Source organism: Silene latifolia, chromosome 3 (genome assembly GCF_048544455.1).
Source record: "Silene latifolia isolate original U9 population chromosome 3, ASM4854445v1, whole genome shotgun sequence".
NCBI classification, from domain to species: domain Eukaryota; kingdom Viridiplantae; phylum Streptophyta; class Magnoliopsida; order Caryophyllales; family Caryophyllaceae; genus Silene; species Silene latifolia.
Genome location: NC_133528.1, coordinates 9,135,655 through 9,148,175, shown reverse-complemented (window position 1 = coordinate 9,148,175; position 12,521 = coordinate 9,135,655). Strand labels below are relative to the sequence as shown.

The following is a 12,521-nucleotide window of genomic DNA, read 5'->3' as shown; positions in this document are numbered from 1 at the left end:
AATTAGTCATATTAGTTATAGTTAATAATTAGTCAGTTTTTATATAATATTAATAAAACTATTATTTTGTTGTTTATAAATTTATAGGTGAAGACGGAAAATGGTAATGCAAGCAAGTTGAGACGGGTCAAAGTACAAAATAAATCACAGAAAAACAAACATAAAAGTCATGGTTGACTTTATCAAAGTCATGGTTGACTTTGACAAGCCATATGCAACAAAGCCATCATCCACCATCATCATTCCCGTCACCACTCACCATTATCGTCCCCTTCATAGACCTGCAACACCATCTCCACTTTCGTCATTTCAACCCGTCAAATTCATCATCCAGCATCGCCATCTCCATTGACAACCATAAACACTTCTCCTGCACATTGTCTTCAACCTCCCTTCATACTCATCTTCATCACCATGGTTATTCAACACCAACACACCTTCCCCTGCTTCAATTCATCATCACCATCAAACCCGTCTTCACCTCGTTCATCAACCATACCCGCTGCTCCTCTGCTTCACACACCACCTGCATCACTTCTAACCTCCACAGCAGCCCGACACCTCCGTGCTCACCATACAACACCACCATTGCCCACCAATCAATTCGACAACAACTGCGACCTGCACCCATTTCATCAACAACCATCCGCATATCGCACTCCTCGAGCCCAGTTCAGAACCCTCACCATTAACAACAACAATTTCGACATCACCACCTCCATCCACCTTTCACATCGACAACAACAGCAGCAACCCATCTCGTAGCCGCCATCATCAAGCATGAACTCGGGATCGAAACCGAGTTAACTGGAATAGAAGCCATCGTTCTCTGAGCCGGCCAACCGGCTGCCGCCTCACCGGCTCCCAATCCGCAACAAATCTCAAGATGGCTCTCAGCCGGTCAACCGTCTGCCTGTCACCTCACCGGCTCTAAATCCTATCAATTTCACTTCAAAGTTACAGTGGGTTTTGTGCCGGTGCACAGCCGGCGGCCGGCGAGCCGGCTGGGACCCCTTTTTGCGTTATTGCGTGTTGTTGTCTTTTGTCCCTTTCCCTTTTTTGTTGTTTCGTTTATTTTGTTATACTTGAGTTTGGGGTGTCGTGTGTTAGTGTGTGTCTGTTAGGTGAGGATGAGAGTTTATTAGTATTATTATTAATATTAATATCATTATTAGTATGTTATTAGATTAGTAATTAGAAAGATATATAAATTAGAATAGATACACTACCATTTATACACTACCAAGAAGATAGAAAATTAGTATTAGTCTATCATCCTCTTCTCAACAATTGTAGAACCCTAATATTTCCTTTCTCATTTTCGTTCAATAAAAAGTTGTAATCTTTCCTTAATTATTAGTTTAAATCTTCCTTTGTTTATGCAAGTTCTTCATTCTCAATAGTTTACAATTAGTATTTTGGGTTGTATTTTGAAGATTTGAAGAAATTCATTCTTCCATTATTATCCAAGCTTGCTACTTTCCTCTTTGTTGGTACAATTCTCATCTTTTATTTACATTACTTTCATTAGTTTACATTTCTTATGTTGTTTTATCATTATTCATCTAAAGTAGTAATCTTTATCATATTTACAATGTTTACTTGTGTTTTGTTGCAATTTATTGTTGAATTCTCACCCATGAACATGTGTGAGTAGTCTTATCTAGGGTCTAGGGGGAATTTGGGTAATTAAGGGGATGAATTTGGGTTGTTAACCTTTTGAATTGGGTGATTATGTGGTTTCTACTCTTAATGCATTTGAAGTGTTTGTGGAAATGCCTCAATGAAAATTGGACATTTCATTAACATGTTTGGCTTACCTTGGTGCATTGTGCTATTAGATAGTTTTAGAAGTGCTTATCGATGAGTTTTAATGAAAGTTAGAACATCTCTTTGATGCATTCGATCCGTCTTGGTGCTCATGCTATTGGGTAGTCTTTATGCTTTATTTGTAGCTAGTTCATCTCGATCAAGTGACAACTTATTGAGGAGCTTAAGGTGACTAAGAAATTAGTCTTAAACCCTTGACCACTATTATTACCCTTCTCTTGTTAGATCTTGTTTCTCCCCCTAATTGCCCTTTGTGAACCCAAAGACCTTAGCCTTCCCTTATTAATTAAAAGCAATTTCGTTTAGTTTAAATTTTATACCTTATTGCATCTTAGTTTATAATTAATCAACTTTATTTTTATTTGACTAAATTGAGACTTAAACGGACTAAGTATACACCCCCGCCATCTTTGTGTTCGACACCCGAATAAATACTACTTTTATTGGGTAATCTATAAATTGTTTTTGATTGGGAAGTGACGGCAAATCCCTATATCAAGTCCTAACTTGTTTAGGATGGAGACGGAGAGATCACGGCCAAATCGATCTGCAAGAAACAAAGTCAACAGTTAAGCAAAAGAAGTAAACCAAGGCTCAAATACAGAAGCATAAGAAGAAAAGGTGGGCCTCATACCGACTCCACTCACCCTGGCTGAGGGCCGGTATGAGGCCGACGTGGCAAAGCGGCTCGTCTTGAAGGACGATCTGCGTCGGAGGCATCCATCCCTTCGGCGTGCCATCCCTCTCAGCCTCGAACAGGCTCATTGCCCGCACTTCGTCGTCCTTAAGATAGACCTTCTTGGCGTCCATCTTAATCTTATTACGGGAGACATATCTTTCATGCTCCCCCTGACTCTCACACCGCAAATTGACGCGGCGCCGAAGGACCGGGCAAAGGGGATAGTCCTCCGGAACCTCGACATATACCCACCGCCCCTTCCGGTCTTTGCGGGATGTCGGCTTGAAACGGTAACATAACCCGGCTCGGCTCGCACGCTTTGTACCACCCCGTGCCGCCTAGGGTAGATCGCCGAAGATGGTGGAGCCGGCGGAAAAGGTTCACCGTTGGGGCCTCCCCTTTAAAAAGACAAAGCCATACGAAGCCAATAATCGTCCTAATGGCCAACGGATGCAGTTGTGCCACAACGACATTCATGGCTTTGATTATGGCCGCGACGTGTTCATTAAGAGGAAATCGGAGCCCATACTCCAGATGCCTAATATATACACCTATACAGCCTTCGGGAGGGCAACAGACTACCTGATCACCCTCAGGGACAATAATTATATACCCCCTGCCGAAGGAGTAATGGTTTTCAAAAATTTCAGGCCCGGAGACACTAGCGAACTTGTTCGTCCAAACACGATCGGGTTTAATCGAGCAGGCTTCGCCGTGCCACAAGAAATGCGGCCTCTCTGCATCAGAATGGGTCTTTTCCTCCTCATCATCATCAAAATCCTCCAAAAATTTCTCGTCAATTTCAGGAGAAGGCGACTTTGGACCCCCGAACCCTACCGGGGTGACAACCAGTGGCTTCTACTCATCGGGATGCGGCGGTTCACCCCCCGGAGTTGAGGTACTAGGCAGAGCATCAGCAGCAGACATGGTGGCAACAATTAATTAACAAATAAAAGTTGGGGAAGAATTTGTTTGTTTACCTTGAAAGAAAGTGTTACGCCGAGTAACGCTTCGAAAATTAGAGAGAAAAAACGCTTCGAAAACTAGAGAGAGGAAATTTTTTGAGAAAAAGAAGTTTGCACGACAACATGAGGGGCACACTGCTCTATTTATAGAGCAAAGCCCATTCAGTGGACCAATCAGAGCAAAGCCCATGAAACGTCCACCAATCAAAACCAGGCCAAGTGTCAAGCATGCAACCGCAGAATGTCAATCGACATCTTCTTCGACACGCTTCTTGGTATCTACTTGCCAACGGCCTGCTGATCAACCAGGCTTGGCAGCACCGGCCGGGGGCAATCAAAAGCACACGGCACTCCAACCTTGATCTCGGCCAGCGCCATTTTCTTTTCCACATTCGATGTCCATTACACAACAATGTGGAGGGGGGATATGGTACGGCCTGAACAGGACCAAGCCGAGGAAGAAGTTCGACATGCGCAGAATACGCTCAACACGCATCGAAGGTCCATACCACGACATAGACTACGCTGGGGGCAAATTGATGGGGCATATTCTGCACCCTATGACCGAGTCAACATATTGACCAAGGTCAAAGCTAAAAGACAGCAAGTCAACATATTAACAGCCTAACCGACAAGGTCTGTCGGCCTGTCACTTGGGTCTCGGCTCGGCAACTAGCCGGCCGAGAGGCATATCCGCGTACTCACATCCAGTCCTCTCGGCATGTAGTCAACCAGGCCTGCCGGCCTGTCATGGGTCCCTCGGCCGAGGGTAAGATAGTCTTTCCACCTGCTAGCCACTTGGCCACTACGTGGCAAAAGGTGAAAGTCTATAAATACTCCACTTCTCTCATTGAGAAAAGGATCCGAAAAACAACTGAAAATCTGGTATAAACTCCCTTATCTCTCTACAATATACTTTGCCAAGTTAACATACAATTTGTCTCTCTAAGTTCACTAACTTGAGCGTCAGAGTGAGTACGCTCGGTACCAAGCCGAGCCCTCAGTTTGTTCGTCTTTACAGGAGAGAGTGAAAGGAAGAGACAAGCAACGACATCATTCTACAAGCCTAAGTGGTCACAATCCTGCTCCGGAATTACACCCGGAACAACGGGGTTTAGTATAATATTGTAGTACTAGCTTAGAGAGATTAGATACCTTCTTAAGTGAATTGTACCGCCGATTTAGAGGGTGTACGTACGAACATGAACATTACACGTGATATCCGTTGCAGGGTTTTCTGCCATGCCAAAGTTATTGGCGGCATGGGCAATTTGCCTGCTACGGAATATCCATCACAGTTCCGTCGCAGAACGCAAACTCCGTCACAAGGTTCCATTTGTGACGGTATTCGTATCAGTCGCAATGTTTCCGTCGCTATGGATCTTTTTTTTTTTTTTTTTTTTTTTTTTTTTGTAGTGACCTGAGCATGAAACAGATATTATCTGCTTCCCCTCTCCGCTAGGCTACATTATGTTACTTGTGTTGGTTCCGTACAAAATGGTGGTTGGGGCACGGGTTGGAGGGACATGATCCACGTGATCGAGTCCTCGTATTCGTGCAAGCCTTAATTATACTTCGTATTGGAATAAAATCCGGACCGTTGATAGGTAATGAAAGGTAATGGAGAGAAGAGAGTAATGGAGAGAATCCGGACAGTATTTTCACCCTATTTTCTTTTGGGAGATCAAAGTTTCCGAACTTTGACCTTAAATAATGGAGAGAATCCGGACCGTATCTTCACCCTATTTTGGTCGGAGTTTGACTACTTGTGATGAGAGTGACTTTCAGTCGATATTTGAGATAGCAACGAGGTCGGTTTGAGGTGTTTTTGGACTCGTTGGAAATGTGGGGTACAAGCCTTCCAGCGGTTGTCAACACGGTGGTCAAATGTGGCATTATGTGGGGTAGATTGATGTGTAAAGTAAGGCTGGTTAGAGAAAGTTGATGTAAGTCAAATAAGAGGATCATACCATCCTATCTAAGGAACATGGTATGTTCATAAAACCATCTTTATTAATGATTTTTAAATTTTATATAATAGTAAACATATTCACCCACTCAAGTCCTTTACGGAAAAAAAATGTGAAAGTTCAAGTCCTTATTTATGGTTAACTCGGCATGCAAGCCACATTTACACTCGGGAACGAGGTTTTGTTCAATTTGGGTATGCATGCATTCAGGTTGCGCTAGTTCGGATTATATCAGCTATGTGTTGTAATTGAGTTATTTAGAAATAACAGTAAGTACAGGGCAATAAACATTAAGGTCAGATCGGATTTTGTCAGGTCAATTTAGTTTTCGATTCAAATTCAGTCCCTCTATTCTGATGTTCTGCTCTGATGAGCACGTGTTTTTACAGTTTCTAAATTTGTGCCTCATTTTACAGCTTCTGATAAATACATGATGATATATCCTCAACATGTGGACTGTGAGGATTGCGCGAGGGGTTTTCGTGTCTGTGGAGAGGACATTGATAGTGAATCTTTGCACTCTTTGGACTCTGAAGATAAACCATCGCACTACATGTAGAAGTTATTTAATTTATGCTTAAGTCCTGTTCTTTTGGACTTAATTTCAGCCAATTTCAGTTCAGTTTAACTCTATTCAGTTCAGCTTTATTCAGTTTGGTTCGGTTCAGTTCAACTCTTTTCTTCACAAATTAACTAAGGATAATCAAGTTACAAAACGTGTCTCGACAAGTGTGATAATACAAGTGTTATCTTTAGTGTGGATGAGAGTAATAAAATGGGGGACTACCCGGCGTCCGTACCTCATAAACACTTAGAAAAGCGCAAAAGCCTCTTTATTGGACGAAACAAAAATAATATACACAAAAACATAAGACAATTGGCTCAACATAAACACAACCCAAGGCCCAACAAGAGTGTTATATCCTCATGCCAACATAAGCGAAGACCTAAATTATTTGAATATGAGATAAAGCCCCCCAGTGATAGCCGGAAATGATATTTCAAAAACTATATAAATGTGATATCAAAACTCGATACTATCCAGTGGCATATATACTTTCGTCCTTCAATTATGTCACTCAACGCCAAGCTTCTTCTTACGCTCTTGGACAAACTCGTAAACCTTTTTCTGATCGGGGAGAGTTTTAGCGACGCTTTCCCTTTGCATACACCTCTTAGCCCAATCTATGATCTTTGGGTTCGACTCATCAATCTTGAAGTTTCCCTCGGTTTCCAACATGTAAAACCAACTGTAAAACGGGATCAACGACACATCGACGTACCCAAATGTGTCGCCACCAAAGTATGGCTTGTCTCCGAGTTGTTCCTCCAATACCTTCAAATTTTCTATGAATTCTTTCTTTGCGACCTCTTGTTCCTCGCCTGTCGACATCCATATCTTCTTTGACCCGTCGTATGTCTGTTACATGTCACATTTTCGTAATGTTAGTACCAATTTTATCGTTGAGTACAATTTTCTTACACTAACTTATTGTAAAACCGCTCAGTACAACTGTACCAGTCATGCTATAAATATAAAGTTTAAAAGTCATATTACATAAACTTATTGTAAAATCGTATTATTATTATCAACTTGTTGTACAATACAACTCAAAAAACAAGTACGATACCTTCTTGTCGATAAAATCAGCCCAAAACCGAGCCTGAGCTCTCTGATACGGGTCAGAAGGCAACAAAGGGCTCTTGTCGGTCCAAACCTCATCAATGTATTGAACAATGATGCTCGATTCACAAACCGGCTTGTTGTTATGAACAAGAACCGGGATTTTCTTGTGAATCGGGTTCATCTTAAGGAGCAACTCACTCTTGTTCATCAAATCTTCATCTTTGTACTCATATTCCACCCCCTTTTCGGCCAAAGCGATCCTGACTCGCATCCCGAATGCGCTAGGCCAAAAATCCAACAAAATTACTTCATTATTATTAGCCATTTTTTATTAACTTGATATTAATTATAATTATGTAAGTTAATTTGGAGTACGTTGTTGTTATATGCTAATATGCATGGAGGAGTGGTATTTATAGTATGTTTAGTTTAATTAAATAAAGGATGAGTGCGTAGTTAGTGTAGTGTTTGAATACTACTACTACTACAAAGTACATAGTCAACATACGACTATTTTGGTCAAAAGAAAAGTGTGGAAAATTGTTGACGACACTAAATTCTAAGAGAGATCGATCTAGAAATGTGGAAACTTCATTTGTAAATGTCATCCATGACGTTTGAGCTAATATGGAGGACAAAATTATTCTTGTTTTAGACCAACCTTTTCCGTCTTAATCAAGATGGATAAATGTGATATCTTTACAATAAAATGTAAACATTTCATAATAAAATATTATCATTAATTTTATGTTAAAAACTGATAATATTAATATAATATTTTACTAGTTTAGATCTCGTGCATTCGCACGGTATTTTAGATAGTAATATATTGAGAAATTAGCATTATTAATAATTACGCTTTAAATTGAATGTTAAAGTCTAAAATATTGATGTGTTCTATTAACTATTAAGATAGAAAAGTGAAAAATTGAATACAATTTTACATACTAAATCAAAATATCATTACATTGACTAATTTTAATAAATATTGTGTTTTTGGTGATGTATTTTAGGGAGATTTCGTATTTTATAAAATTACATTAATTAGCATTTCGACGATGTATTTTTCAAAAAAGAGATGAAGATAATTGTGATGAAGAAAATTCTTTAATATAATAATTAAAATATATTTATGGTTAAAATGTGATAATAATGATATGAATAAAATATATAGTGTTCCGGGTGTAATTCCAGAGCAGTATTGTTTACCACGCAAGCTTGGTGAATGGATGTCCTTCCTTGCCTTGACTCTTCCTTTCGGTCTCTCCTGAAACGATGAACAAACTGAGGGCTCGGCTTTGCACCGAGCGTACTCACTCCGACGCTCAAGTCAGTGAACTTAAAGGGATTAAGTCGTATGTTACTTGACAAAATATATTGTAGAGAGATAAGGGAGTTTATACTAGATGAATAGTGAGTTTTTAGGTTAGATTGTGGATCCTTTTCTCAATGAGAGAAGTGGAATATTTATAGACTTTCGCCTTTTGTCACGTAGTGGCCAAGTGGGCCAAGTGGCTAGCTGGTGGAAAGACTGTTCTACCCTCGGCCGAGGGACCCATGGCAGGCCGGCTGACTTCATGCCGAGGGGTCTTGGATATGAGTACGCGGATATGTCTCCCTACCGGGTGGTTGACCACCGAGACCAGTGACCGCCGACAGTCGCGTCTTGTTAGGGCGGTCTAACATGTTGACTTGTCATTGTCTTTGACCTTTGACCTTGCTCGCATATGTTGACTCGGTCGGCGGGTGCGAAATATGCCCCATCAATTTGCCCCAGCGTAGTCTATGCCGTGGTATGGACCTTCGATGAGTGTTGAGCGTATTCTCGCGCAAGTTGATTTTTCTTCCCGATTCCTCTTCCTCGGCTTGCTTCATTCGTGCCGTACCATATCCCCCCTCCACATGGATGTGTAATGGACATCAAATGTGGAAAAGAAGATGCTGCTGGCCGGCGGGTCCAAGGTTGAGAGTGCCGGATGCTTTGATTGCCCCCGGCCGGTGCTGCCAAGCTTGGTTGATCAGCTGGCCGTTTGGCAAGTAGATTATTAAGGAGCGTGTTTGAAGAAGATACGTCGATTGGCATTCTGCCAAGTAGCGTGTCAAGGAAGATTGGTAACTGTTGCGACGATTGACATTCCGTGGCTGCATGTCTGACACGTGTCTCGTTGCTGATTGGTTGACGCTTCATGGGCTTTGCCCTGATTGGTCGGATTGAGTGGGCTTTGCCCTATAAATAGGATAGTTAGCCCTTGAATTTGGCCTTCCAAATTCATTTTCTCAAAAAATTTTCTTCTTCTTCCTTAATTTTCTTTGACGAAACTTCTCTCTAGTCTTCGAAGCGTTACTCGGCGTAACACTCTTCCCAAGGTAAACAAACAAATTTTCCAACTTTTTAATTGTTTAAGTTTTTTTGTTGTGAACATGTCTTCTGCTGGTGCCGGGCCTAGTAATCCTGCGCCGGGGGGTTCTCCGTCGCGCCTTGATGAAGAGGAGGCAATAGCCGCTGTCCCGATAAGGTCCGGGGGCCCTAGGTCTCCCTCTCCTGAGGTTGATCCCAAATATATGGAGAGTTTCGAGGATGATGATGCCGTTGATGGTGACGGTCGTGATTTTGATGATGATGAGGTAAGGCCTCATTCCGGTGAGGAGAGGTCGCAAGTTTTGGATCACGGCGACGCCTGTAAGATTGGCCCTGATCGTGCTTGGGCCAATAAGTTCGCCAGTTGTTCTGGTTGTCCCTTTTTTGAACACCATTTTCACTTCGGCAAGGAGTATAGGATGATTATTCCTAGAGAGGGTCAGGCCGTCTGTTGCCCTCCCCCGGGTTGTACCGGCGTATATATCAGACACCTGGAGTATGGGCTCCGGTTTCCTCTGAATGACTACGTCGTTGCCATCATTAAAGCCATGAATGTCGCCATGGCTCAATTGCACCCGTTGGCCATTAGGACTATAATTGGCTTTGTGTGGCTGTGTCTCTTCAAAGGGGAGGTCCCAACGGTGAACCTCTTCCGTCGGCTTCATCACCTTCGACTGAATGTTCAAGGTGGCAGGGGGTGGTATAGCATACAGACCGAGCCAGGCTATATCACCGTCCCCAAGCTTACTTCCTGCAAGGACTGGAAGTCACGGTGGGTATATGTTGAGGTTCCCGGGGATTATCCACTGCCTCGGTCCTTCCAGCACCAAGTCAATTTGCGGTGCGAGAGCAAAGGGGAGCGTGAGAAATATGTCTCCCGGGGCAAGCTTAAGATGGACGCCTTGAAGGTTTCTCTTAATGCGGATGAACGGCGGACGATGAAGCTGTTTGAGGCTGAGAAGGATGGGACGCCGAAGGGATGGATGCCCCCGGCGCAGATCATTCTTCAGGATGAGCCGCTCTGCCACGTCGGCCTCATACCGGTCCTAGCACAGGGTGAGTGGGGTCGGTGTGAGGCCCATCTCTGCCTTTAATGTTTCTGTACCTTGAACCTTTGTTTTATTTCTTTTATTTAACTCTTGATTCGTTTCTTTTACAGACCGTTTTGGCCCGGATCTGTCTGAGGAAATCCTCAAGAAGATGGGACTTGACAAAGACAAGAACGTTGTTGAGAAGCATCCAAAGGCCGATACACGTGATCGCAGACCGGCGCCAAATGACCTCATGGATCAGCAGTTAAAGGGGCTAGATGCGACGGCGGCCCAGGCGAAGGTTGCTGGTAACATACCGCGCCGGAAGCGAAAAGCAAAGTCTTCGGTGGCGACGGCGTCAACTTCAGTTCAACCTCCAATCCCCTCAGTCCAAAAGGAGACGGTGGTGATCATCGATATTACCGAAGACGAGGTCACCGTTGCAGAGGAATCTCCTCTCTTTCGTAAGAGAAAGGGGACAGCGTCTGCCGATGTCGCTGCTGCTGCTGCTGCCACTGCTTCTGCCACCGAGGCCGGCAAAGAAATGGGTCCTTCAACCAAGAAGGCCAAGCCTGGTACAGATCTAACCTGTGGCTCAGACTTAGCCGGTTCATTAGGCGTTTCTGATGACAGGCTTTCTGGTATGTCCATGAATGTTGACATGGATGCCTTGTCCGAATTTTTTGCAGATCAACCGCCGCCGTCTACCGGTCATGCTGAACGGCGTGCTGAGAAGCGACCTGCGCAGACGGGTGGTAAGGATGCCACCGTCGTTTCCTCCTTCCCGAAGCCTACCCCCGCCCAAATTAGGTCGGAGGGCCTAAGTTTGTCCAGGATGCTGGCGAAGTGGGTTGATGTGGCCGGTGCTCATATTATGGAGCAAGAAAAGGTCATGGCTGAAGTTGCCCCACAGCTTGAGCAGCTCAGGCTTGAGCTTGCTGCTGCGAAGAAGGAGGCTGAGGGGGCCAAGGTTGAGGCTGAAAAGGCGGTCCTTGCTGAGCGAAAACTTAGGGAGGACGCTGAAAAGGCGGCCCTTGCTGAGAGGGCCAAGGCTGAGGCTGCGGAAGCTAATGCCGTTAAGCTGCTAGAGGAGCGTAACAGGCTTTAGGCTGTCGCCGACTTCACTGCTGGGAAGAGGGACGAATGGAAATCCATGTTTAAGGCCCAGGGGCAGGCGCTTCGGAATAAGGAGGCTATTATCGCCCAGAGGGAGTTGGACATTGAAACCCTCCAAAGCGTCATTATTCCTAACATGTGCGCCCAATACCGGGACCTGGCCGAAGAGGCCGCCAGAAAAGTGATTGGGGAGCTCTTTCCTGAAAGCTCCTTCCCGTGGAAGAGATTTGACGAGCTGCTTGATGAGAAGCTTGATGCCAAGGAGAAGGCCGCGGAGGCGAAGGCCGCTGAGAAGGCAAAGGTGAAGAAGGAGGAGGAGGAGGCTGCGGAGAAGGCGGCCCGGGATGCCAAGGCGAAGGAGGCCAAAGAAGAGGCCGAGAAGGCAAGGGCACTTGAAGCTGCCGGATCTCCTTCTGGGTCGCCTATCAAAGATGATGATCTTTGCCGACAAAGTGGTGGTAAGCGAAGAATGTGGCATAGGGAGACGGGCGGCCGTTACCAGACTCACCCGGCATCTCGGATAGCTTTAGCTGTTCGGGGGCCAACTATTGAGCCTTTCCTCCCTGCCATCTTTTGGCACTTTCAAAGTTTTATGTCTGTACCCTTTTGCTGTTACTTCTTTTTTTGTAAACTTTGGTAGGTAGTGTTTAGGCTATCCCTATGGGGGACGGCCGTCGTCTGCATTCTCCTTACTTGTAATCATTTTCAATAAAGCTTGTTTATTGGCCCCCGGCTTGGCCGGGGCTTTGATCACAATCCTTCACTTGTCTTCTTACGTTATTAATTGAGCGCTTTTTCGTTTTTACCTTCGGCCTGGCCGAGGCAGTTAGAATGCGTATCTCAACTGTGCTTAACGTTTTTTTTTTAAACATGTGAACATGTTAGCGTATCGACCGTTGTGTCCCCTGCCAGGCCTTCGGTTGGCCGAGGCGGCTAGAGGTTAC

At 44.1% G+C, this 12,521-nt stretch overlaps 1 protein-coding gene across 1 annotated transcript; it reads right to left on the bottom strand.

Moving 5' to 3' along the window:
* Positions 1-6,261: 6,261 nt before the first annotated feature.
* On the bottom strand, positions 6,262-7,483 carry LOC141647085 (putative glutathione S-transferase). Its single transcript, XM_074455125.1, has 2 exons — positions 7,076-7,483; positions 6,262-6,864 (listed from the first exon to the last, which is right to left on the bottom strand). Exons 1-2 carry the CDS (start codon positions 7,394-7,396, stop codon positions 6,520-6,522), a joined length of 666 nt encoding a protein of 221 aa, XP_074311226.1. The 5' UTR covers positions 7,397-7,483; the 3' UTR covers positions 6,262-6,519.
* Between the last annotated feature and the right edge of the window lie 5,038 nt (positions 7,484-12,521).